This window comes from Lithobates pipiens, unplaced genomic scaffold (genome assembly GCF_037356315.1).
Source record: "Lithobates pipiens isolate NorthernLeopardFrog02 unplaced genomic scaffold, aLitPip1_a1.2 Scaffold_41, whole genome shotgun sequence".
In the NCBI taxonomy this organism is placed as follows: Eukaryota; Metazoa; Chordata; class Amphibia; order Anura; family Ranidae; genus Lithobates; species Lithobates pipiens.
Genome location: NW_027507861.1, coordinates 3,489,880 through 3,513,469, shown reverse-complemented (window position 1 = coordinate 3,513,469; position 23,590 = coordinate 3,489,880). Strand labels below are relative to the sequence as shown.

The 23,590-nt window shown below is 46.8% G+C and overlaps 1 protein-coding gene across 1 annotated transcript in view; it reads left to right on the top strand.

Annotated features, from left to right (window-relative positions):
* The window catches only part of LOC143956804 (uncharacterized), a 37,009-nt gene extending 19,144 nt beyond the window's left edge, over positions 1-17,865 (top strand). Inside the window, exon 2 of the mRNA XM_077466977.1 lies at positions 14,393-17,865. Coding sequence (XP_077323103.1) covers positions 14,691-16,259 — 1,569 coding nt within the window. The 5' untranslated portion in view covers positions 14,393-14,690 and the 3' untranslated portion in view covers positions 16,260-17,865. The remainder of the gene's footprint in view (positions 1-14,392) is intronic.
* Positions 17,866-23,590: the final 5,725 nt, after the last annotated feature.

Sequence of the window (23,590 nt, the reverse complement as noted above, 5' to 3'; positions counted from 1 at the left end):
TCGGCTCGCATCCGAAGTCTCTTCAGTGTTCCATGAGGACCAAGAAATTGTCCTACCTACATTCAGGACCCCAGGTTTATCTGAAGTCCATCCTCTGGATGTAGGCGAAATGCTGAAGGAATACCTACAAGTTACTACCTCCTTTTAGACGCTCCGACAACCAGGGGAAACATGCTTCGTCCAGAACAATTGTGACCTGGATCATCCAGTCTATCTAGCAGGCTTATAGGGCTAAGGGCCTGGCTCCTCCAGAGGCGGTGACAACACACCCTACCAGGGGTATGGAGGCTTCGTGGGCAGCAGCCCGGCATGTGGCTCCTGATCTCATCTACTAGGCGGCCTCATGGGCCTCCATTAATACCTTTTTTATGTCACACTATTGCATAGAACCTGCTACTCTATCTTCTTTGGTTTAAGAATCCAGTCAGTTGACGGGGAGAATAAACTTCTTTTTATCAGCATACCCACCCGTGTGGTTTGGCTAGTTATTTCCCACATGTAGTCTACCATGAAGTCTGTCAGGAAAATTGAAAATTTATTATCATATACGTACCGTAATTTTACTTTTCTGCTGGACTCCATGGCAGACGGAGTTCCCACCCTTTTGGTCATGAGTTGGCTAATTACGGAAAGCAGTCTCTAGTGGTGAGATCAAATTTATGGGAGTGGGGTCCTATAGCATTGGAGAGGAGGCGGGGTTAACCCAAACGTAGTCTGCCATGGAGTCTGTCAGGAAAAGAATGTTTACTGTCATAGATGTTTTTTTTCAACAAAGCAATTAAAAAAAGAATGGACCTTGCTGGAGTGCTGTTTTGCTTGGATAAAACCTGGTTTAAAAGAGAACTATGGCCTAACCTTTTTTTGGCCTTAGTTCTTTTTTTTTTTTGTTCACAATATAACATATAGTATGTTCTCCTGTGACAAAAAAAAACTCATGTGCATGTGGCGGGCTATTGCCCATTATATCCTGACAGCACAGAGCCGCGATGCAGCCAGGACAGATCCTGACAATACTTTTGAGATCCACCCTGCCGCCTGATTGACAGCTGACTCTGCCTCAATAGAGCCAGAGCCAACTGTGCCCATCCCCTCCCCATATTTCCTCCTGCGTCTGTTCTTCCAGTCAGTGCTAGATCCCAGCTGGCGATATCAGAGGTTTCCTTGGAGTAACAGGGCACGGGTTATTATTCAAACCTTTTCTCGGTTCCAAAACCAAACGGAGAGGTAAGACCCATTCTAGATCTTTCCTGGTTCTCTGCCTATCTATCACAGCGCTCCTTCAGTGTCACCTACAACTCTGTATCCTCCTCTCCATTGCCCCTTTCTGTGGGGGTCCCTCAAGGCTCTGTTCTTGGACCCCTTCTCTTCTCTATTTATACCTCCTCCCTTGGTCACCTGATAACCGCCCACGGCTTCCAATACCACTTATACGCCGATGACACCCAAATCTATCTGTCTACTCCTCACCTCACTCCTTCAGTCTCCTCTCGCATTACTAACCTGCTAACTGACATATCAGCATGGATGTCACACCATTTCCTTAAACTAAACCTCTCTAAAACTAAGCTATTAATAATCCCCCCTGCACATGCCCCCCCTCCATGACTTTTCCATCAAAATCAACAATGCAACCATCAGGCCCTCCCCTCACACCAGGGTACTAGGTGTAACCCTAGTCTCTGACTTGTCATTTCAGCCCCAAGTCCAATCGTTGTCAAAAGTTTGTAGATTTCACCTCCGTAATATCTCTAAAATTAAAACTACCAAGATCCTCATTCACTCCCTTGTTATCGCTCGCCTTGACTATTGCAACTCCCTTCTCATTGGCCTGCCTCTCCATAGGCTATCTCCTCTTCAGTCTATCATGAATGCTGCTGCCAGACTTATCCACCTTACCAACCGCTCAGTGTCTGCCAACCCTCTCCTCCAATCCCTACACTGGCTCCCAATCACCCAGCGAATTAAATTCAAAATACTAACAACCACATACAAAGCCATTCACAACTCTGCCCCGAGTTACATCACCAATCTTGTCTCCAAATATCACCCAAACCGTCCCCTCCGTTCTTCTCAAGACCTCCTACTCTCAAGCTCTCTTGTCTCCTCCTCCCACACTCGTCTCCAGGATTTCTCCAGAGCCTCTCCAATCCTCTGGAACTCGCTACCTCCACCGGTCCGGCTATCCTCTACTCTTGCTACCTTCAGACGATCCCTGAAAACTCATCTATTCAGGGAAGCCTATCACGTCTCAAACTAATCTCCTACCACTTCCATAAACTCATTCCCAACAATTATAACCTTCTGTACCACCTGCCCCACCCTTTTAGATTGTAAGCTCTTCTGAGCAGGGTCCTCTTAATCCTTTTGTATTTAATTGTATTGTAACTGTATTGTCTCCCTTTTATATTGTAAAGCGCTGCGTTAATTGCTGCCGCTATATAAATCCTGAATAATAATAATAAATAAAGATCTCAAAGATCTGAATCGGCACAATCCGATCGGTTGTTTCAGTCTTGCAAGGAGGGGAGTTTTTCGACATTGATTGATTGATATCAAGGATGCATATCTCCATGTGCCATATTTCCAGCTCACCAGAAATTTCTATGCTTCGAGATAGAAAATCATAATTTTCAGTTTGTGGCCCTGCCATTTGGTCTAGCCACCGCACCGTGGGTGTTAAAAAAATAGAAAAATTCTGGCACCTCCTTTAGCCAGATTAAGGGCTCAAAGCATAACGCTCCTAGCCTATCTAGACTATTTATTTTTAGTAGATTATTCAGTCTCTGGTCTAAATCAAAGTTTAATCACAGCTGTAAACTACCTGGAATCTCTAGGTTGGATACTCAACCTAGAAAAATCCTGCTTAAAACCATCAAGGAGATTACAGTATTTGGGGCTGGTCATAGATGCCGTACAGAAAAAGTATTCTTACCCCAGACAAGAATCAGTTCCATTATAGGACTAATTCAACTTGTCAAAGCAAAAATCCTTCCATTCGGCTGTGCATGAGATTGTTAGGCCTTTGAGGCCATCCCTTACACACAGTTTCACTCAAGACTGCTACAAAACACCATCCTGTTGGTCTGGAACAAGAAGGCTCAGGCTTTGGATTTTCCAATACGCTTATCCCCGATGTACATCAGAGCCTAAATTGGTGGTTGATCTGCCAGTATCCTGGAAAGTGGTGACAACAGATGCCAGCCTCCTAGGCTAGGGAGCAGTCTTGGAAGAGGATTCTGTCCAGGGGAGATGGTCCAAGTCAGAAAGGACCTTGCCCATCAACATTTTGGAGATTGGGGCAGTACGTCTGGCCCTAGAGTCCTGGATGCTCAGGCTATGGAATTGTCCTGTCAGGATTCAATCCGACAATGCCACGGCTGTGGTTTACATCAATCACTAGGGTGGCACGAGGTGCAGCCCAAAAAGAGTTGAATCATGTTCTAGCCTGGGCAGAAAACAACATTCCTTGCCTATCGGCGATTTTCATTCCAGGAATAGAAAATTGGCAGGCGGACTACTTGAGTCGCCAACAGTTATTTCTGGGGGAATGGTCTCTTCACCCTGACATCTTCCTAGCGATGTCAGTGATGGGGTATTCCGGACGTGGACCTGTCCAGATTCATCAACAAAGTTGACAACTTTGTGTCAAGAACGAGGGATCTGCTAGCATGCAAAACAGACGCATTAGTCTTCCCATGGGATCAGTTTTCACTGATCTATTCATTTTCTCCAGTTCTGCTACTTCTGCGCCTTCTCCGCAGGATCAAGCAAGAACGAAAGGAGGTGATTCTGGTGGCCTAGAAGATCTTGGTTTGCCGAGATCATAAAGATGGCGGTAGGAGTCCCTTGGACTCTGCCATTATGGTCAGACCTTCTCACACAAGGTCCGGTATTCCATCCTACCTTACAGGCTCTAAATTACATTTGGCTATTGAAACTCACATTCTAAAGGACCGTGGGTTATCCCCATTCAGTAGTGTCTACTTTGGTTAATGCCAGGAAGCCGGCTTCCAGAATCATTTACTACAGAGTCTGGAAGGCATATGTTTCTTGGTGTGAATCCAGGGGTTGGCACTCCAGGAAGTATGTGATAGGTGGGATCCTTGATTTCCTGCAAATGGGATTAGAAATTAAGCTGACCTTGAGTCTTATCAAGGGCTGTATATCATCGTCCTTGTCTGTGTTTTTTCAACAGTCTCTTGCGTCTCACTCTCTGGTATGTAGTTTTATTCAGGGGTAACACGGATTAATCCCCCTATCAAAACGCCTCTAAATCCTTGGGATTTAAATGTTGGTCTTATCGACTTTACAAAATCAGCCTTTTGAGCCTTTTACGAGAAATTCCCTTGGTTCTTTTGACAATAAATAATCTTTTTGTTTGCCATTTCTTCTGCTAGAAGAGTATCAGAACTAGCAGCTCTGTCTTGTAAAGAGCCTTATTTGATCATGCATAAGGATGAGGTGGTTCTGCATCCTCATCCTGAATTCATACCAAAGGTGGTGACAGGTTTTCATTTAAATCAGGATATTATTCTACCTTCTTACTTCCCAGAGCCTCAATCTAGGGAAGAGAAGGCACTACATTCCCTTGACATAGTAAAAGCGATCAGAGTCTATTTAAAAGCGACCGCTCAGGTTCGCAAAACGGATGTTTTTTGTTTGTACTGCCAGAAGGTCCAAAAAGGGGACAGGCAGCATCAAAATCTACTATTTCCAAATGGATTTGTCAAGTGATTGTTCAAGCGTATGGCTTAAGGAAGAAAATTCCTCCTTTTCATGTTAAAGCGCACTCAACCAGGGCAGTTAGTGCCTCTTGGGTAGTGCATCATCAGGCCTCTATGGCTCAGATTTGTAAGGCCGCAACTTGGTCTTCAGTTCATACATTTACCAGATTTTATCAAATCAATGTTAATGAGGATATTGCCTTTGGGCACAGTGTGCTGCAGGCTGCAGTATGAGTCCTCTGACCTCCTTTTTTTGTTGTCTCCCCTCCCCCCCTTCAGTTGCCATATGGGACATCCCACATAGTAACTATTATGGCTCTGTGTCCCCTGATGTATGAAAAGAAAACAGGATTTTTAAAACCGCTTACCTGTAAAATCCTTTTCTTTGATGTACATCAGGGGACACAGAGGTCCCTCCCTTCTTGGTATACACTTGTATTGCTTGGCTACAAAACTGAGGACTCCCAGTAGTGGGAAGTGTTATATAGGGAGTGCACTTTTTAGGGCGTGCCAGTATCCATCACCTATTGGTGGCCTATTAACCCACATAGTATCTACTATGGCTCTGTGTCCCCTGATGTACATCAAAGAAAAAGATTTTACAGGTAAGCTGTTTTTAAAAATCCTGTTTTTTTATTTATTTTATTTTATTTTATTTTTTCCTGCACTGACAAGCGTTTGAAACCTGGCCAGTATATATATATTTTTTTTTTCAGGTACAATGCTCTTCATGTTTGTACTGAATTCTCTAGTCATTGAGTTAGAATTTCTTGAGCTATGGGATGGTCTTTCTTTGTTTTTTGGTCCCCCTGGTGGCCCCACTCTGCGGGTTTATTCCCTCCCACTTCTGTAACTTTGGCACATACTGGTTGGTTGGGTCTTTTAGGTCATATAGGTGCTTCATGATTATAATATATGTACAGTATGTGACTGAATATTATTTTTCTAGATCATTTTGATACTTTTTATAGACTGACTGCTCCTGAGGAAGTGGGTTTATTCCATGAAATGCATCAGTCCATATAAGATCGGAACGTGTCTATGAGGCCGCGTACACACGGGCGGACTGTTCGCTCAACCTTGTCCGCTGAAGAGTGTTTCGGCGGACAGTCCGCTCGTGTGTGGGGCTTCAGCGGACAGTTTCAGCGAACAGTCCGCGCAACAAGGTTTTTTCAGTGGACAGTTCCCTCGTGTGTAGGCTTGTTCGACGTACTAAGTTGCGCGCATGCTCAGAAAGGATTTCCACGTCGGAAGGTTGCATTGCAGTGTATTGGACGTCAAATTTCTCGTCCCGTCGTACGTGCCGAAACGTCATCGCGCTAGGTTTCAGCGGACTGTTCGTTCGTCGTGTGTAGGCAAGTCCGCTCAAGCTAATTTTGAGCGGACTGTCCGCCGAAACTGCTTGACGGACAAGGTTGGGCGAACAGTCCCCGCGTGTGTACGCGGCCTGAGCCCTTGTACACACAGTCAGACATTCCGACAACCAAATCCGTCGGATTTTGTCCGACGGATTGTGTCCAAAACTGTTGCATACACACGGTCAGACAAAGTTGTTGGAAAATCTGATCTTTCAGAATGTGGTGGCGTAATTTTCGTTACGACGTGACTAGTAGCCAATAGCTTTGGTGTAGGAGTTTGATCTGAGCATGCGTGGCACTTTGTCCGATGGGAATTCTCTACACATGATCAGACAAGGTCCGATCGGATCATGTTGTCGGAAAATTTGACCGACATGTTGGAAAACTTGGTCTGTCGGAGTATCCGACGGAAACAGTCCGATGAAGACCACACACAGTCGGATTATCCGACAAAATGGTCCGATCGGACACATTCCATCTGAATAGTGATGGCCAAACAGTTCGCCCGGTGATCGTTTTGTGGCGAATTTCGGCTGTTCGCGGTCCGCCCGTTCGGCGGTCTATTGGCGCCGTTCACCCGGCGAACTTCTGCGTTTAATGTGTAAAAGAACTTTGACCTATGATGACACATCCATCATGGGGTACAGGACAGCCAATTGAGACATTACAGCACATGGACACTTGGACATTCCCCCTAACCTATAAATACACCCGATACAGCGGCCATTTTACATTCTTTCTTTTGTCACTATAGGGAGAGGTTGCTGTGTGGAGCAGGGAGAGATTCCAGTGACCCAAATCGCTAGCTATTTGGTACACAAAAGTTCTTTTCAGGACTGGTATAGGTGTTAGGTGTAGTTCAGGATAGGCAGTGCTGTGCTACTGATTGTTGCAGCAGCCTGAGTGTCTTTTGTCAGTTTAGAGAGAGGGACAGGTCGGTGTGTCTGCTGTAGGGACAGCCAGTTTAGTCATTAGCTGTTACTATCAGGTCCACAAAAGTGCTATTTCAATTATTGTTCCAGTAGCCTCTGTTTTGTCAGTTTATATAGGGACAGGCAGGAAGCAGTGTGTGAGGCAGTGAGGGTCAGTTTAATCAGTAGCTGTTACTATATTAGGTCCACAAAGGTTCGTTTCAGGACTGGTATCAGTGGTACGGTAATAGGCTTGTACACGTATAATATTCTTTCTTCCAAATATAGAAAGAATATTATACTTGACTGCTGCCCTTCTGCTGCAGTCTGCTAATCAGTCACAACCTACTTGTTCCACAAAGCTCCTTATAAGGACTGGTAATAACCTGGTGTAGGGTGCTATAGTACATAGGGTTGAGTGAGGTACAGTCTGCCATTCTATAAGGACTGGTATAGGTCCACAATACATAGGGTTGAGGTGCACTACTGCTGACCACTGCCCTATACTGCAGCAGTCCTTCATCGGTATAGGGACTGATGTACAGTCTGCTAATCACTCACACACAACCTACTTGGTCCACAAAAGTCCTTATAAGGACTGGTAAGGTATAGGGTGCTACAGTACATAGAGTTGAATGAGGTACAGTCTGCTATTCTATAAGGACTGGTATCGGTCCACAATACATAGGGTTGAGGTGCACTACTGCTCACCGCTGCCCTATACTGCAGCAGTCCTTCATCGGTATAGGGACTGACGTACAGTCTGCTAATCACTCACACACAACCTACTTGGTCCACAAAAGTCCTTATAAGGACTGGTAAGGTATAGGGTGCTACAGTACATAGGGTTGAGTGAGGTACAGTCTGCTATTCTATAAGGACTGGTATCGGTCCACAATACATAGGGTTGAGGTGCACTACTGCTGACCGCTGCCCTATACTGCAGCGGTCCTTCATTGGTAGAGGGACTGAGAGTTTTGTCACAGGGTCATTTAAAAAATGACAGGCAGAGGAAGAGGCAGGCCCTTCCACAGGGGTGGTAGGGGTAGGGCAGGAGCAACAGGCTTGAGCCAAAGTGGGAAGTTGCAAAAGGTGCGTTCAATTACTTTAAAGGACGCACCAGACTTGGTTGAATGGCTTGCTCAGCCTTACTCTTCTGCACCCTCCTCATCCTCTCAATCTGCACCCTCTTCTTCACTCTCTGCTATGTGCACCCCCAAAGACACTACCACCAACAACACCACCACCACCACATACCTTCCGCTTGAGTCACAGGAATTATTTTCCGATCCATATCAAGAGGACATTTCTGATGCGCAGCCGCTCTTGGTATTGGATCAGGAAGAGGAGGTAGCAACAACCACTACTCAGCAGTCTGACAACAGTACCCAGATCAGCCCAAGGAGGAGGTTGGTCCCCGGTGTTGCTGCCTACTCCGAGATCTCTACTTATAGCGGTGGGGAAGGTGATGTTGATGATGACGTGTCTAGTGATGTCACGTGGGTGCCCACAAGAGAGGAAGAGGAGGGTAGTTCAGAGGGAGATATGGACCAGCAGATAGGGAGGAGAAGCAGGAATAACTTACATTGCACAGGAGGGACAAAGCAGACTGCAAATGTATCAGGAGCGAGTCATCGACCATGTACGGTCACATCTGGCTACTTCTCCTTCTCCTCTCTCCTCACATTTGTCCTCCACTCCACCTTCCATCACGCCAAGCTCACGTTTTTCTGCAAAAAGGCAGGCTTCCGTGGGCCTAATGTTCGAGCATAAAAAAATGATGACGCCGGATAACCCTCTTGCCCAACGGTTGACGGCTGGCTTGTCAGAACTCATAGCCCGCCTACTACTGCCATATAAACTGGTGGACTCGAAGGCCTTTCGCAAATTTGTGGCCATTGGAACACCACAATGGAAGGTCTCAGGAAGGAAGTATTTCTCACAGAAGGGCATCCCAGAGCTATATGGCCATGTTCAGCGGCAAGTGAATGTATCTCTGGCACACAGTGTCGGTGCCAAGATACATCTGACCACAGACACGTGGACTAGCAAACACGGGCAGGGAAGGTATATCACTTTTACTGCCCACTGGGTGAACCTTCTGATGGCCGTCAAGCATGTAACCCGTGGCACCCGTGTAGATTTGGTTTTACCGCCACAGATTGCATGCAGGCCTGACTCTTCTTCTCCTCCTCCTCCATCCTCCTCCTCAGCTGACTCCTCCTTTTCCGCTGCTAGCGTCTCTTCCGCTGCGCCGCCCAAGCTCCCCAGAACCTATTCGACATGCCAGGTGAGACATTGCCATGCCGTACTGCGTCTGTTGTGCCTGGAAGTCAAGAGCCACACTGGCCCGGCATTCCTTTCAGCTTTGCGTTCACAGCCAGATCAGTGGCTAACACCGCTCAAAATGACAGTTGGTAAAGTGGTGTGTGACAACGGTGCCAATCTGCTTAGCGCATTGAAACAGGGCAAAATCACGCACGTGCCATGCATGGCACAGGTCTTAAACTTGGTCGTGCAGCGATTCCTTGTCAAATAACCTGGGGTCCAGGACATCTTGCAGCAGGCAAGGAAAATCTCGGCCCATTTCAGAAGATCTTACACAGCCATGGCTCGCCTTGCTGACATTCAGCGGCGACACAATCTGCCGGTCAGACGTCTTATTTGTGATTGCCCGACGCGATGGAACTCCACCTTCTATATGCTTGATAGGCTGCTCCAGCAGAAACGTGCAGTTAACGTCTACCTGTATGAACTCTGCGGCAGAACCGGTTCTGGGGAGCTGGGTTTTTTTTCACCGCGCCAGTGGCTGCTCATGCGTGACGCATGCAGACTTCTGCGGCCATTTGAGGAGATCACCAAACTGGTCAGTCGCAGCCATGGCGCCATCAGTGACATGGTACCTTATGCCTTCTATATGGAGCGTGCATTGCGCCGTGTCATTCATCAGGCTGTGGAGGAGCAGGAGCGGGAAGATGAGGAAGTCGCAATGCTGGATGAATTCCCAGGGGGGGCTACTCTATCTGAGACAAGTCAACAACAGAAGTCTGAAGAGGAGTCAGAGGAGGATGGTGCCGGGGCGGATGAGGAGGAGCAAGAAGAGCATGCTTTAAACCTTTCTGGGATCCCTGTTGTGCTTGGATGGGGAGAGGAGAATGAAGAGGACGACATTATCCTGGATGATGAGCAGGAGCCAGGCCACCACACTGCTTCCACTTTATTGCAAATGGGGGCCTTCATGCTCCAGTGTTTTAATAGGGACCCTCGTATAAAAAGCATAAGGGTCAAGGACCAGTACTGGGTGGCAACGTACTTAGACCCCCGGTACAAACACAAAATGGTGAAAATGTTACCGCCGTCGCAGAGGGCTGTCAGAATGCAGCACTTCCAGGCCTTGCTTCGAGAAATGCTGCATTCTGCTTTTGCGTGCACTGGCAGAGGAGAAATTCCCACTCCCAGAGAAGGAGTTACAGGTACCAATCCAACAGCGCCTGCAAGAAGAGGCCGGTTTTCAGATGTCTTGGTGACTTCGGATATGTGGTCATTCTTTCAGCCGACCCATCGACAGGTGTCATCCCGATCCAGCATCAGGGAATGCCTAGACCGTCAGGTGTCCGACTACATCGGGTTAACGGCCAATGTGGACACTCTGAGGAGTGATGAACCCCTGGACTACTGGGTGGGCAGGCTTGACCTCTGGCCAGAGCTTGCCCAATTTGCAATCGAACTGTTGGCTTGCCCCTCATCCAGTGTCCTGTCCGAAAGGACGTTCAGCGCAGCAGGGGGGATCGTGACCGATAAGCGTACTCGCCTAGCTCACGACAGTGTTAACTACCTCACATTTCTAAAAATGAATGAGGCATGGATCTCAGAGGAATTCAACACATGTGACCAGTAGACCATGTATATGTCTATAAACAATTTTTTTAATCGAGCACACAGACCTTATTTCTTCATTTGGCTCACTTCCTTGTCCAAAAAAAGCACACCATATTATATTCCCGTACCCTCCTCTTTGAAGAGGTTGAGCAGTGTCATATTTCTACTGGGGCTGCTTATTATGAGGGGCTTCCACCATCCCTGTGCTGTGCTGACATCCTCCTGGGGCTGTACCTCTGCTGTGCATATTATGAGGGGCTCCCACCATCCCTGTGCTATGCTCATTATGAGGGGCTCCCACCATCCCTGTGCTGTGCTGACTTCCTCCTGGGGCTGTACCTCTGCTGTGCATATTTTGAGGTGCTCACACCATCCATGTGCTATGCTCATTATGAGGGGCTCCCACCATCCCTGTGCTGTGCTGACTTACTCCTGGGGCTGCTTTTTATGAGGGGCTCCCACCATCCCTGTGCTATACTCATTATGAGGGGCTCCCACCATCCCTGTGCTATGCTGACTTCCTCCTGGGGCTGCTTACGGTGCAGGTGTCAGTGCTGTATATCACGCTGCTGATGTCAGTGCTCTCTGTCACGGTGCTGGTGTGAGTGCTTTATGTCACGCTGCTGATGTCAGTGCTCTCTATCATGGTGCTGTTGTCAGATGACTCTATCACGGTGCAGGTGTCATTGCTGTATGTCACACAGCTGGTGATCATCTCCTGCACCTTCTTCTTTTCCTACCCTGACCTTCCCTCTCCTCCATTGCCTTCATGCGCTCCACAGTCATGAATTGTCAGAACAATTTCCCATATAAAAAAAGAATGCTTGTAGTTGTCGATCCCAGATTCACCTCATACAGGTGTTATGTCATTGGCCATGTGGTGGGACTATGTTTGCACAGCTAATAGTTACATAGTTACATAGTTAGTAAGGTTGAAAAAAGACACAAGTCCATCCAGATCAACCAAAAAAAAAAAAACATATATATATATATATATATATATATATATATATATATATATATATATATATATAAAATAAATATACCAGCCCATATACCCAATTCTATACCCACAGTTGATCCAGAGGAAGGCAAAAAACCCCAGCAGAGCATGATCCAATTTGCTAAAGCAGGGGAAAAAATTCCTTCCTGATCCCCCGAGAGGCAATCGGATTTTCCCCGGATCAACTTTACCTATAAATTTTAGTACCCAGTTATATTACGTTCACTTAGGAAATAATCCAGGCCTTTCTTAAAGCAATCTACTGAGCTGGCCATAACCACCTCTGCAGGGAGTCTATAATTATTTTGTGGCTGCAAATTTGACCTGTAGTCAATGGGGCCCGCCGCGAACGTTCCGGTTCGCGAACTATCGGCCGCGTTCGCGGTCCACGTTCGCGAAACGTCCCTTCGGAAGTTCGTCCATCACTACGTTTGAATCTCCGACTGTGTGTACAAGGGCTTAGAGGTCGACCGACATGGGTTTTTCCCTGGCCAATGCCAATATTTAGAAATCGTGGCGGCCGATGGCCGATATATAATGCTGATTTTATTTATTTATTTCCCCCCCCCCTTATCTCATAAAATCTAAAAGACCCCTTTTCACACTGGGGTGTTTTTCAGGCGCTTTTGGGCTAAAAATAGCGCCTGTAAATTGCCTCCAAAACGGCTCCCCTGCAGTCTGTGTGGAAGCCCCGTGTGCTTTCACACTGAGGCGATGCGCTGGCAGGAGGTTAAAAAAAAAAGTCCTGCAATTAGCACGTTTTGGAGTGGTGTATACCCCTCCCCCACCACTCCTGCCCATTGAAATGAATGGGTACCACTGCCGAAGCGCATGCAATGTGATTTGGCAGCGGCGCTTCACAGGTGCAATTAACCTCTTCCTCGGCCGCTAGCTGGGTTTTAAGTGCCCCGCTAGCAGCCGAATAGCGCCGCTAAAATGATGGTAAAGCGCCAATAAAAGTAGCAGCGTTTTACTGTCAACACCTGCCTGCTCCAGTGTGAAAGCAACCTTCATAAATGATACAGAAAATTTCTTACATTTTAAACATTTATTAAACAAAACAAACCTCCAATCAGTTCACTTGTATGTATAATTTAGATAAAAAAATATTATATAATGCACAAAAACAGGTAATCAAAACTTTTGGATGAAAAAAAATGGGCTGACTTTACTGTTTCAGTGTGTTTGTTTTTTTTTGTTTTTTTTCATTTTCCCCCAAAAAATGCGGTTGAAAGACCTCTGCGCAAATGCCATGTGACACCGCTATTTTATTCCCTGGGGTCTAAAAGTAATATATAATTTTTGAGGGTTCTAAGTGATTTTCTAGCAGAAAATACAGGATTTTTACATGTAAGCAACAAATGTCAGAAAAGATTAAGGCCCCTTTCACACGGACGATCCGTTCAGGTCCGCCTGTCAGTTTTTCAGGCGGACCTGAATGGATGCTCCATAGAGCTCTATGGAGTGGCGGATGTCAGCGGTGACATGTCCGCTGACATCCGACCCGCTCCGATCCAAAAAAGTGTGATGGAGGAAAAAGCTATTTTTACCATCCGTCATCGGATCGGGTGACGACGGACACTGCGGTCTGTCCTCATCCGGTCTCCGATAGGGGAGAGCTGCGCTGTGGCAGGTCCGTCCCTGCGCAGTGTGCAGAGACAGACCTGTCATATTCCTGCTCAGCGGAGATCGCGCCGGTGATCCCCGCTGAGCAAGCGGATATCCACGGGGCGGATCAGCACTGATCCGCCCCCTGTGAAAGGACCCTTAGTCTTTAAATGGTTAAACTGAGAACTCCTACACACATCTCTTTGCTCTTTTCTTGGCAGACTGCCCAGAGAGGAAACCAGTCGCTTCACTGAAGACTCGGGCGACTTGCATTGACTTCTATTACAGAAGTAATTTGCAAGTCGCGCTGAAGATATAATTGGCCTTTTTATCAGCACAATCGGCCAATGCAGATTAATATAAAAAACGCCAAAAATCGGCCGATATATCGGTTGACCTCTAGCGTCTATGCTACTATCATAGAATGTTGTGATGAAACCAATGGATAAGATGGTGTCGCAGATCTTTTTATGAAAAGTGTGGCATTTCGGCATGTTTTTTTTAAATTTAATTTGTTTACAATATAATAAATATATTTTATGTGACAGTTGTTCTTCAAAAAAAATCCCATCCTTCACACTACAAATTTGAATTTTACATCTACAATGTATGAATTTATTAGATGTACCTACAAATCGAACCCAAGCACTTTCACCCATCGCTATGCAGCACAATGCTCTGAATTATATAAAAAAAAAAAAAAAGTATCAGATTCTCCTGAAAAATATTGTAGACTGTCAATTTTACCAGCCGATGAAATAATATAGCGTCCTCAGTAAAATAAAATCGAAATATTTAAACGTGTATAATATTGTACATATTCCTCTATATATTAGATATTTTAATGATTGTAAATATAGAAATCAATATTATTTAGCCCTCTAATATTTTCTCATATTTTCTGTACAGGTGGATTGATGAACCAAGTTTTCAGTCGTGTTGATCTTCATACAACTAAGTCACATGTGAAATGAGCCATATGGGTGTCTTATGTGACTGAAAGTCTTAATTGCCGTTCACTGAAGGATTCACACAGGACTCAAGACATATCCATTTTCAAAGCCTCAGATGAGAACAGGAGAGAAGTAATTTCTGTGTTCTTGAAGAGACAATGGCTTTACAGTGAAGTCCAACCCATGCATAGATAAGGAGTCCTTTTTAGTAGCTTTTTTTTTTTTTTTTTTTGGAATGTGACAAAGGTTTTACAATGGAGGCAAAACGTATTGCACACCAGAAAGCTCACACTGGAGAGAGACCTTTTCAGTGTTCTGAATGTCACAAAGATTTTAAAGGGAAGTCCGACCTTATCAGACACGAGATGATTCACACTGGAGAGAAGCCACATCAATGTTCTTATTGTTGTAAAGCTTTTATATCGAAGGGACAGCTTACCACACATACAAGGATTCACACCGGGGAGAAGCCATATCAGTGTTCTGAATGTGACAAAGCTTTTAAAGGAAAGTCAGAACTTCTCATACACCAGAGGGTTCATACTGGAGAGAGGCCATATCAATGTTCTGAATGTGGAAAAGGTTTTACACATAAGGAAAACCTCACCAGACACCAGAGGGGTCACACTGGAGAGAGGCCATATCCGTGTTCTGAATGTGGCAAAGCTTTTACAACAACGACCGAGCTTATCACACACCAGAGGATTCACACTGGAGAGAAGCCATATAAGTGTTCTAAATGTGATAAAGCTTTTACACGGACGGAACACCTTATGAAACACACGAGGCTCCACACTGGAGAGAAGTCACATCAATGTCCTGAATGTGGAAAAATGTTTGGAGATAAGACGCATCTTATGAGACACCACAAGATTCACACTGGGGAGAAGCCATATCAGTGTTCTGAATGTGGCAAAGCTTTTCAAGGGAAGTCAGATCTTATCAGGCACCAAAGGATTCACACTGGGGAGAGGCCATATGAGTGCGCCAAATGTGACAAAGCTTTCAAAAGTAAAGTGGAGCTTTTCAAACATGAGAAGATTCACACTGAAGAGAAGCCATATCAATGTCCTGAATGTGACAAAGCTTTTAGACAGAAGTCCAATCTTATTGCACACCAGGTGATTCATACTGGACAGAAGTTGTATCAGTGCTCAGAATGTGACAAAGCTTTTACGTTTTATTCAAACCTTCTTAGACACCAGAAGATTCACACTGGAGAAAAGCCATATAAGTGTTCTAAATGTGACAAAGCTTTTAAAACCAAGCAGGAGCTTATCATGCATCAGAGGATTCACACTGGAGAGAAGCCTTATCAATGTTCAGAATGTGATAAAGCTTTTACAAGTAGGGACAGCATTATCAGACACCAGAGGATTCACACCGGAGAGAAGCCTTATCAGTGTTCTGAATGTGGGAAAGCTTTTAAAAGCAAGATGGAGCTTACCAGACACGAGAGGGTTCACTCTGGAGAGAAGCCACATCAATGTTCAGAATGTGATAAAGCTTTTACAAGTAAGGCCAGCATTATCAGACACCAGAGGATTCACACCGGAGAGAAGCCTTATCAGTGTTCTGAATGTGACAAAGCTTTTAAAAGCAGGCAGGAGCTTACCACACATGGGAGGATTCACACTGGAGAGAAGCCACATGAATGTCCTGAATGTGGAAAAAAGGTTGCACACAGGGCAAGCCTTATCAAACACCAGAAGATTCACACTCTAGAGAAGCCATATCAGTGTTCTGAATGTGACAAAGCTTTTAGACAGAAGTGCAATCTTATCGCACACCAGAGGATTCACACCGGAGAGAAGCCTTATTAGTGTTCTGAATGTGACAAAGCTTTTAAAAGCAGGCAGGAGCTTACCACACATGGGAGGATTCACACTGGAGAGAAGCCACATGAATGTCCTGAATGTGGAAAAAAGTTTGCACACAGGGCAAACCTTATCATACACCAGAAGATTCACACTCTAGAGAAGCCATATCAGTGTTCTGAATGTGACAAAGCTTTTAGACAGAAGTCCAAGCTTCTCGCACACCAGAGGGTTCACAAGCTTCAGCTGCAGGGAGGAAACTTTTAAAGAAGAGGAAAAGTTAAAGGGGTAACAAGCTAAACTATAATGGAAGAGTTACAAGTATTTCATTCGTTTCACACCTCCATGTCATCTCACAAGCTAGTATAAAAAAAGTGAAAAGGTATTCTATGCTACTTTGAAACACAACCTAAAGTCTGAGCAAGCAGAAATGTAATGGACAGATGTATTGAGTTTATGTCCATCAGGCGTACACTTAAAGTCCTTTTTTTATTTTACCTTTTGACAGTTTTTTTTCATATAATCATCAATGACTGAACTATGCTTACTCACAATTCTCATTTTTTTTGGAGCTTTGACTGAACATGTAATGCATATCAATGATTCACTAACTGAGCTGTGTTTCCAAGTGTTTTCTTCTTTGCCAAGTCTCTGAAGCCTACGTGGGAGAGTCCATTCCAGGTTCTGATGACTATTGCTATATCAGTAAATTCTGAGGGCTTCAGTTAAGCCTGCCTTGTCCACACCTCCAATTTCACGTTCCACCTGCCCTCCCATGATCCATACCGCCTGTTCACATTCTGCCTTCTCTCATGGATGACAGCTTTGCATGAAAGTTTGTGGTTGGGACACCAGCCACGGAGAAGTCTCTGCTCAGTGATAAAGCAAATAGCTAATCTGGCATAGGCCTTCCAACAGCGAGTTACTGCTGTTTTATGAGATGTGTTCAACAGTACCACTTAATCCCATCTGGTCACTTGCATTTCATCCATTTCTGCCACAAGTCTAAGGGATTCCATTAAGTGAAGATTGGATGTCCTTATTATCTTGTTTCTCTGTTCAGCTATTGCTCATCTCCAGAGAACAATCACAGTACAACTGCAAAAGTTCTGAACTACAAAGTGGGGGATGGAAAGTCCTCTGATTGGGGTTCTCTTTATTGACCCTGCGTGGACAGGTCTCTTTATTGAGTAAACGTTGTTTGTGAATAACACTTTTTGACCCTGGAAATGTTAACATTTTGTAGCTGAAGTAGAACTATGGGCAAAATCAATAATTGCATAAATTGTACAATCTGTCATTATCCACTTTAGTCCCCGGGCCTTTATCTCCTTGCACCCTTTTTAGTCCCAGAGCTTTTTATTTTTGTTTTTGGCATTTGTTTATGTTCTTCATACTGTAGCTTTTTTTTTAACCTTTGTAGTTTACCCAAATGTTTTATGCATCATCTTTTTTTTTTTTGGGACAGATAGCTTTTAATTTTGTAGGGAATTTTGGATTCCTATATTGTTGTTCCGTTGTTTTTTGAGGAATAAATAGTAAAAAAAAAATAATAATAAGCATTTTATTGTAATTTTATGTTTTTTGAGGAATAAATAGTAAAAAAAAATAAGCATTTTCTTGTAATTTATCCCAATGCGGCATTTATGTCATTTGTGCACACCCATATTTTTTGTTAACAAAAAAGGTTGGTCTTTATTAGTAAAAGAGCAAGCAATTACAAGCAGTATATGACACAATATACAACACAGATGCAAGGTACGACACATAACAGAGCGAAAAACCACAGATCCAATCAGTATATCAATACCAAAGTCATACCCCCAGATAAGGGACAATAGAAAGAAGGTAAAACAAGATCGGCTATTCTGCAGAACCCACCCACGGTTGCCACACCCTTGTAAATTTTTGTGGGCAGCCCCTACTAGCATAAGTCAATTTATACATTGGTAGTACAGCATCTACAGCCTTTTCCCAGGCCCTCCTAGTAGGTGGAAGAGGCGAGATCCACTTGAGAAGAATTTGCTTTTTGGCATAGAACAGTAATAACGAAATCAAGGTTTTGGTGGGTCTGGGCCTCTGTATATCGTCATGTATGGCCAGGAGAGCCAGCTCAGCCGTCAGTGGGACACTCAGCTGGAGCCGCTCATTAATACAGTCCATCACCGCAGACCAATACTGCGATATACGTGGACACGTCCAGAACATATGCAAGAAGGAGCCCTCACAGGAGCGGCATCTAGGGCAGAGCGGAGACCTGTCCGGATACACTCTGTGTAGCCTCTGAGGCGTGAAGTGTATCCTATGTAAGACCTTCGTTTGTATCAACCGATCCTTAGAAGATATTAACAGCCTAACACTCTCCTCCAGGCAGTCCTCCCAGTCCTCCCTATCCAGAGTTGGAATGTCCCCCTTCCATTTGTCCCACAGAGTTTCCAGCCTAGAGGACGAGCTATTGATCAGAACTGAGTATAATTCCGAGAGGGGCTTCCTAAGTGAGTCTTGAGCGAGGAGGTCCTCCAGTGCATCAAGTTCAAGGATAGGCGGTTCCGGAAACTGAGCCCAAAAGGCATGCCGCAACTGTCAATACCGGAAAAGCATACTACCAGGTACAGCATGCCTCTCCACCAGCTCCCGGAAAGGGACCAGAGCCCCATTGGAAATTACATCCCCCAGAGTCCTAATACCGTAACCAATCCACAGCTGTGGGTCCGGGATGGTTCTGAAATGGGGAAGCAGTGGGTTACCCCACAAGGGACAGCGGGGGGACCACCTACCCGAGCCAGGGAATCGCTTCACCACGGCCCTCCAGATCCGCACCACTGACCCAGTGGGACCCGCAAGTGCAGGGCAATGTGTCGCTCCTGAATGTAGCACCCCTCCTAGCTCCACCAGGGGACTCACCAGAACTGCCTCCAAACGAGCTGCAGCGTTCCCCCTGTTCCCCTCCAGCCACCATCGCACCGTGACTAGCACGGCCGCCCAATAGTACAACAGCAGGTTGGGCATCGCCAGCCCCCCTCTACTGACCGGCATCTGCAACGTAGCCTTGGCCAATCTAGGGGGGGAACCCTGCCATAGAAGCCCTCCCAAGTAGCCATCCAATTCCCTAAAGAGAGAGCGGGGCAGGCCCACCGGACAGTTACGAAAGAAATAGAGAAATTTGGGTAGATAAACCATTTTAAAAATGCTAATTCGTCCCAATAAGTTCAAAGGGAGAGAGGTCCACCTGGCACAATGATCCCTCAGCTGCTGCACCAGGGGGCGGACATTCAGACGGTGGTACGATTGGAGGTCCCTTGTCACCTTAACGCCCAGGTAAGTAAATTCCTCAACCCAACGCAGCGACAGCCGAGGCTCTAGACCCGTCGCCCTGACATCTAATGGGAATAGTACCGATTTGGACCAATTGATCCGTATACCCGAAAACCGTCCATATTCGTCAAACGTCTCAAGGGCAGCCTGCAAAGATGCCTCAGCATCCTGCAGATACAATAGTGCATCGTCTGCGTACAGAGAAATCTTCTCCTCCAGAGAGCCCACCTTAAATCCAACTATGCGGTCAGACTGCCTGACCAGAGCCGCCAGCGGCTCCAGAGCCAAGGCAAAAAAGCTGGGAGACAACGGGCAACCCTGCCGGGTGCCCCTCTGGAGGAGAAAGGAATCCGTGAGAGAGTCATTCACCCGAATTCTCACCCTCGGGGCTCTGTACAGCAATTGCAGCCACTGGAGAAACTTAGGACTCAGCCCAAACTTACGCAGTATCTGCCAGAGGAACTTCCACTCCACAGAGTCAAAAGCCTTCTCTGCGTCCAGAGAGGCTATGACTCTGTTCCCCCGGTTCGTGTGCTGGGCAGACAAATTTAAGAAAAGCCGGCGGATGCTGACATCGGTGCCCTTACCCGGCATAAACCCGGTTTGATCCATATGTATCAACTCCTCAATGACCCCTCTTAAACGGAGGGCCAATACTTTGGGCAGCAGTTTAGCATCCGCGTTAATCAAAGAGATAGGCCGATACGACGCACACTCTTCCGGGTCCTTACCAGGCTTAGGCACCAACACCACCACCGCTTCAGCTAGGGAGTCCGGGAGCGCATCCGCCTCCAGACACTTATGGACTAGAGAAGTGAATCTAGGGGCTAGGAACTCCTGGTATACAGAGTATAGTTCAACGGGTATGCCATCAGGCCCGGGGGCCTTCCCCGAGTGCATGGTACCCAAAGCTACCTGCACCTCTTCTAGGGTGATATCTCTGTCAAGTGCAGCACGCTGTTCCGGTTCCAAGACCGGGAGAGAGATCCGCTCCAGATACTGATCAAGCTGCAAATCGTCATAGTTCACCCTAGAGGAGTAGAGAGTCTGGTAGAACTCAAGAAATCTCTCTGCAATAGCCGAAGGCGAAGTCAGGAGTCCACCAGACTGATCCTTTATCCGAGCAATATGGGTAACACCCTGTTGGCCCTTGGCCAACCATGCAAGTAGTCTCCCATTCTTGTCCCCGAACTCAAACACCCTCTGGGCGCTCTCAACCATAGATTTTTTCATGAGATCCACTCTGAGTAGTGAAAGGTGTCGTAAGGCGTCCTGCCAGGCCACGTATTGAGCCTCAGCCGGACGGCGCACGAATTCCGCCTCCCGCAGTCTAGCCCACTCCTCCATCTCCCCCAAAGCTCTCCCAGCCAGCCTCCTTCTTGCAGATATGCGGGACATATACTCCCCCCGCAGCCAAGCTTTAAAAGTGTCCCAGACCACCAAACAATTACCCAATTCACCATTAGCTAGCCAAAAAGCACACATAGCCTCGGGCATATCCTGTTGGATCTCCGGGTCCATGACCCAGAACCTGGATAAACGCCAAGTCCACACACCCCCACCCCCCGAGAGCCGCAGTACCACCGACACCGGAGCATGGTCCGAAATACCCCGCGAGAGGATCTCAGCCGAGGTCACTCTGCGGAGCAAGCCAGAGGAGGCAAACGCCAAATCTATGTGGGACATAGTCCGATGCGTGGTAGACAGGCACATAAATTCCCTATCAGGAGGATGGAAATGTCGCCAAAGGTCCGAGAGGCCAAAGACCGCAGCCCAACGGGCGAGATCATCCCGCCCCGAGGCTGAGGCCTGCAGCCTATCCAGATCCTCATTCATCACCAAATTAAAATCACCAGCAATTAATACATTGTCAACATTGTATAAAACAATTGTCTGCATTAGGTCATGAAGCAGCTGTACATCCGCCGGAGGAGGCAAATAGATACCAACTATTACCACAGGAATCTCCGAGAGGAGAGCGTGGAGGAGGACATACCTGCCACCCGGGTCAGTTTTAACATCCAACAATTGGAACGGTAAGGACTGATGAATTAGTATACTGATCCCTCTCGCGTAATTGGAATATGTGGCATGGTAGTGCTGCCCAATCCACGCCCTCCGAACGCCCAACACACGAGAGCCCACCAAGTGGGTCTCCTGCAAAAGGCATATCTGCGGGCGCAACCTACGGAGGTATTTAAGGACCAGCGATCTCTTAACCGCCGAGTTGAGCCCCCGCACATTCCACGATACGACTACACACTGAGCCATAACACCATTCTCGTAACAATGTGCGGAGGGCCTCCCCGGCTACCGTCCCACGAGCGCCGGCTCATTGCTCCAACACCCGTGGGGATCGCAGGTCGACCTCCCCCGCCCACCCCCCCAGTATCAAATAACCAATCATAGCGTACCACAGTCACCCATAAAGACCAACCCTTGGAAAAACAGAAACAGAAACAAAACAAAAAAAGAAACCCCTCCCTCACATAACACCCACCCCAAAACAAACATAGCCACAACGGGCCTCCCCACCCCCCTCCCCGTGCACCTTCCCAAACACTAAGGAGTACATAAGTCCCATAAAACCCCAACTTGAACAAGTAATAACCTAGGTTACGGGCACGGACCATGGACGGGACACCTTGACCTAGTAACTCGTCCACCGTATGTAGACAAGACAAGAAGTCATAGAAAAACAAAAAGGAAAAAGGACAAAAAAGGAAAAAAAAGGGTTTAACAACTGAGCAACAAAAAAAACCCTTAGAACCTAGTTCTGTCCGGAGTTCCTGAAGTAGAACAGCCGCCATGCGGCTATGGCATCTTCTGACACAAGAGCAGTTAGTGTATAGTGCATAGCCCGAAGGCCCCGTGTACAACATCCTCCACCCGTCCAAGTATACATCATCTCGGCAGCTAGCAACAGCTACAGTTACAGGGGACAGGTGGCCTCCACACAGGCAGTCTCAAAATGCCCGAAAGAGCAGCCAGACAGGGTATCAGGATCCCCAACTCAGGCAGGGTCAATTGCAGCTGGTATAGTCAGAAAAGGCACAGGGGCATAGAAGCACTGCAGGCAAACCAAACAGGAAAACAACACCATTTTTGGCACAGTCTATAGAACGGGCCGGGTAACCAACACAGCATCTGGGAGCTCCAGCCACCCATTACGGGAAAGTTTCCAGCCAGGCTGAGGCATCTCTAGGGTTGGTAAAAAAACGGACCGTCTCCTCATCCACCACACGGAGTTTAGCCGGGAATAGAACGCTGTACTTTAGACCCTTCCTACGCAAGGCCGCCTTAACTCCATCAAATGAACGGCGCTGCCGTTGGGTCTCCATTATATAATCTGGGAACATCATAAGGTGGTTGTTTTCATAGGGAAGGTCCTTCGCCACTCTAGCAGCCCTAAGCAGTTCATCTCTGTCTCGAAAGTTAAGCAGACGGAGTATGAAGGTTCTGGGGGGGGCTCCCTCCGGGCCAGGTCTGAGCGGCACACGGTGGGCCCTCTCCACTGCAAAATACGGGGAGAGGGAGGCCTCCGGCAACAGAGAGCGGAGCAGACCCTCAGCGAACCGAGCTGGAGAGCGGCCCTCCACCCCCTCAGGTAAACCCACGATGCGAAGGTTGTTTCTTCTGCTGCGGTTCTCAGCATCCTCGGCCCAATACTCCAGGGCCTTCACCTTTAGTTGCAGCGTGTGGATGGAGGCCGAATGCTCAGCCACTACGTCCTCAGTTTCGCCGACCCGCCGTTCTGCCTCCGACACCCTTGAGCGGATCTTGTCTAGATCTTGACGGATCAGTCCAATGTCTAGCTGTACCCCCTCAATCTTCGAGGCCAGGGTGGACTGGCAGTCCGAGACCGCTGTTCGACAGGAGGTAATTGCCGACAGTATCTCCGACAATCCCGGGGCTTCCAATGGCCGTACCTCCTCGTGCTCCGTCTGCGACGCCATGTTGCAGAAGAGCGATGATAGGCCCTGGGCAGAGGAGGCCGCAGCAGTCTCAGGCCAGACGGATGG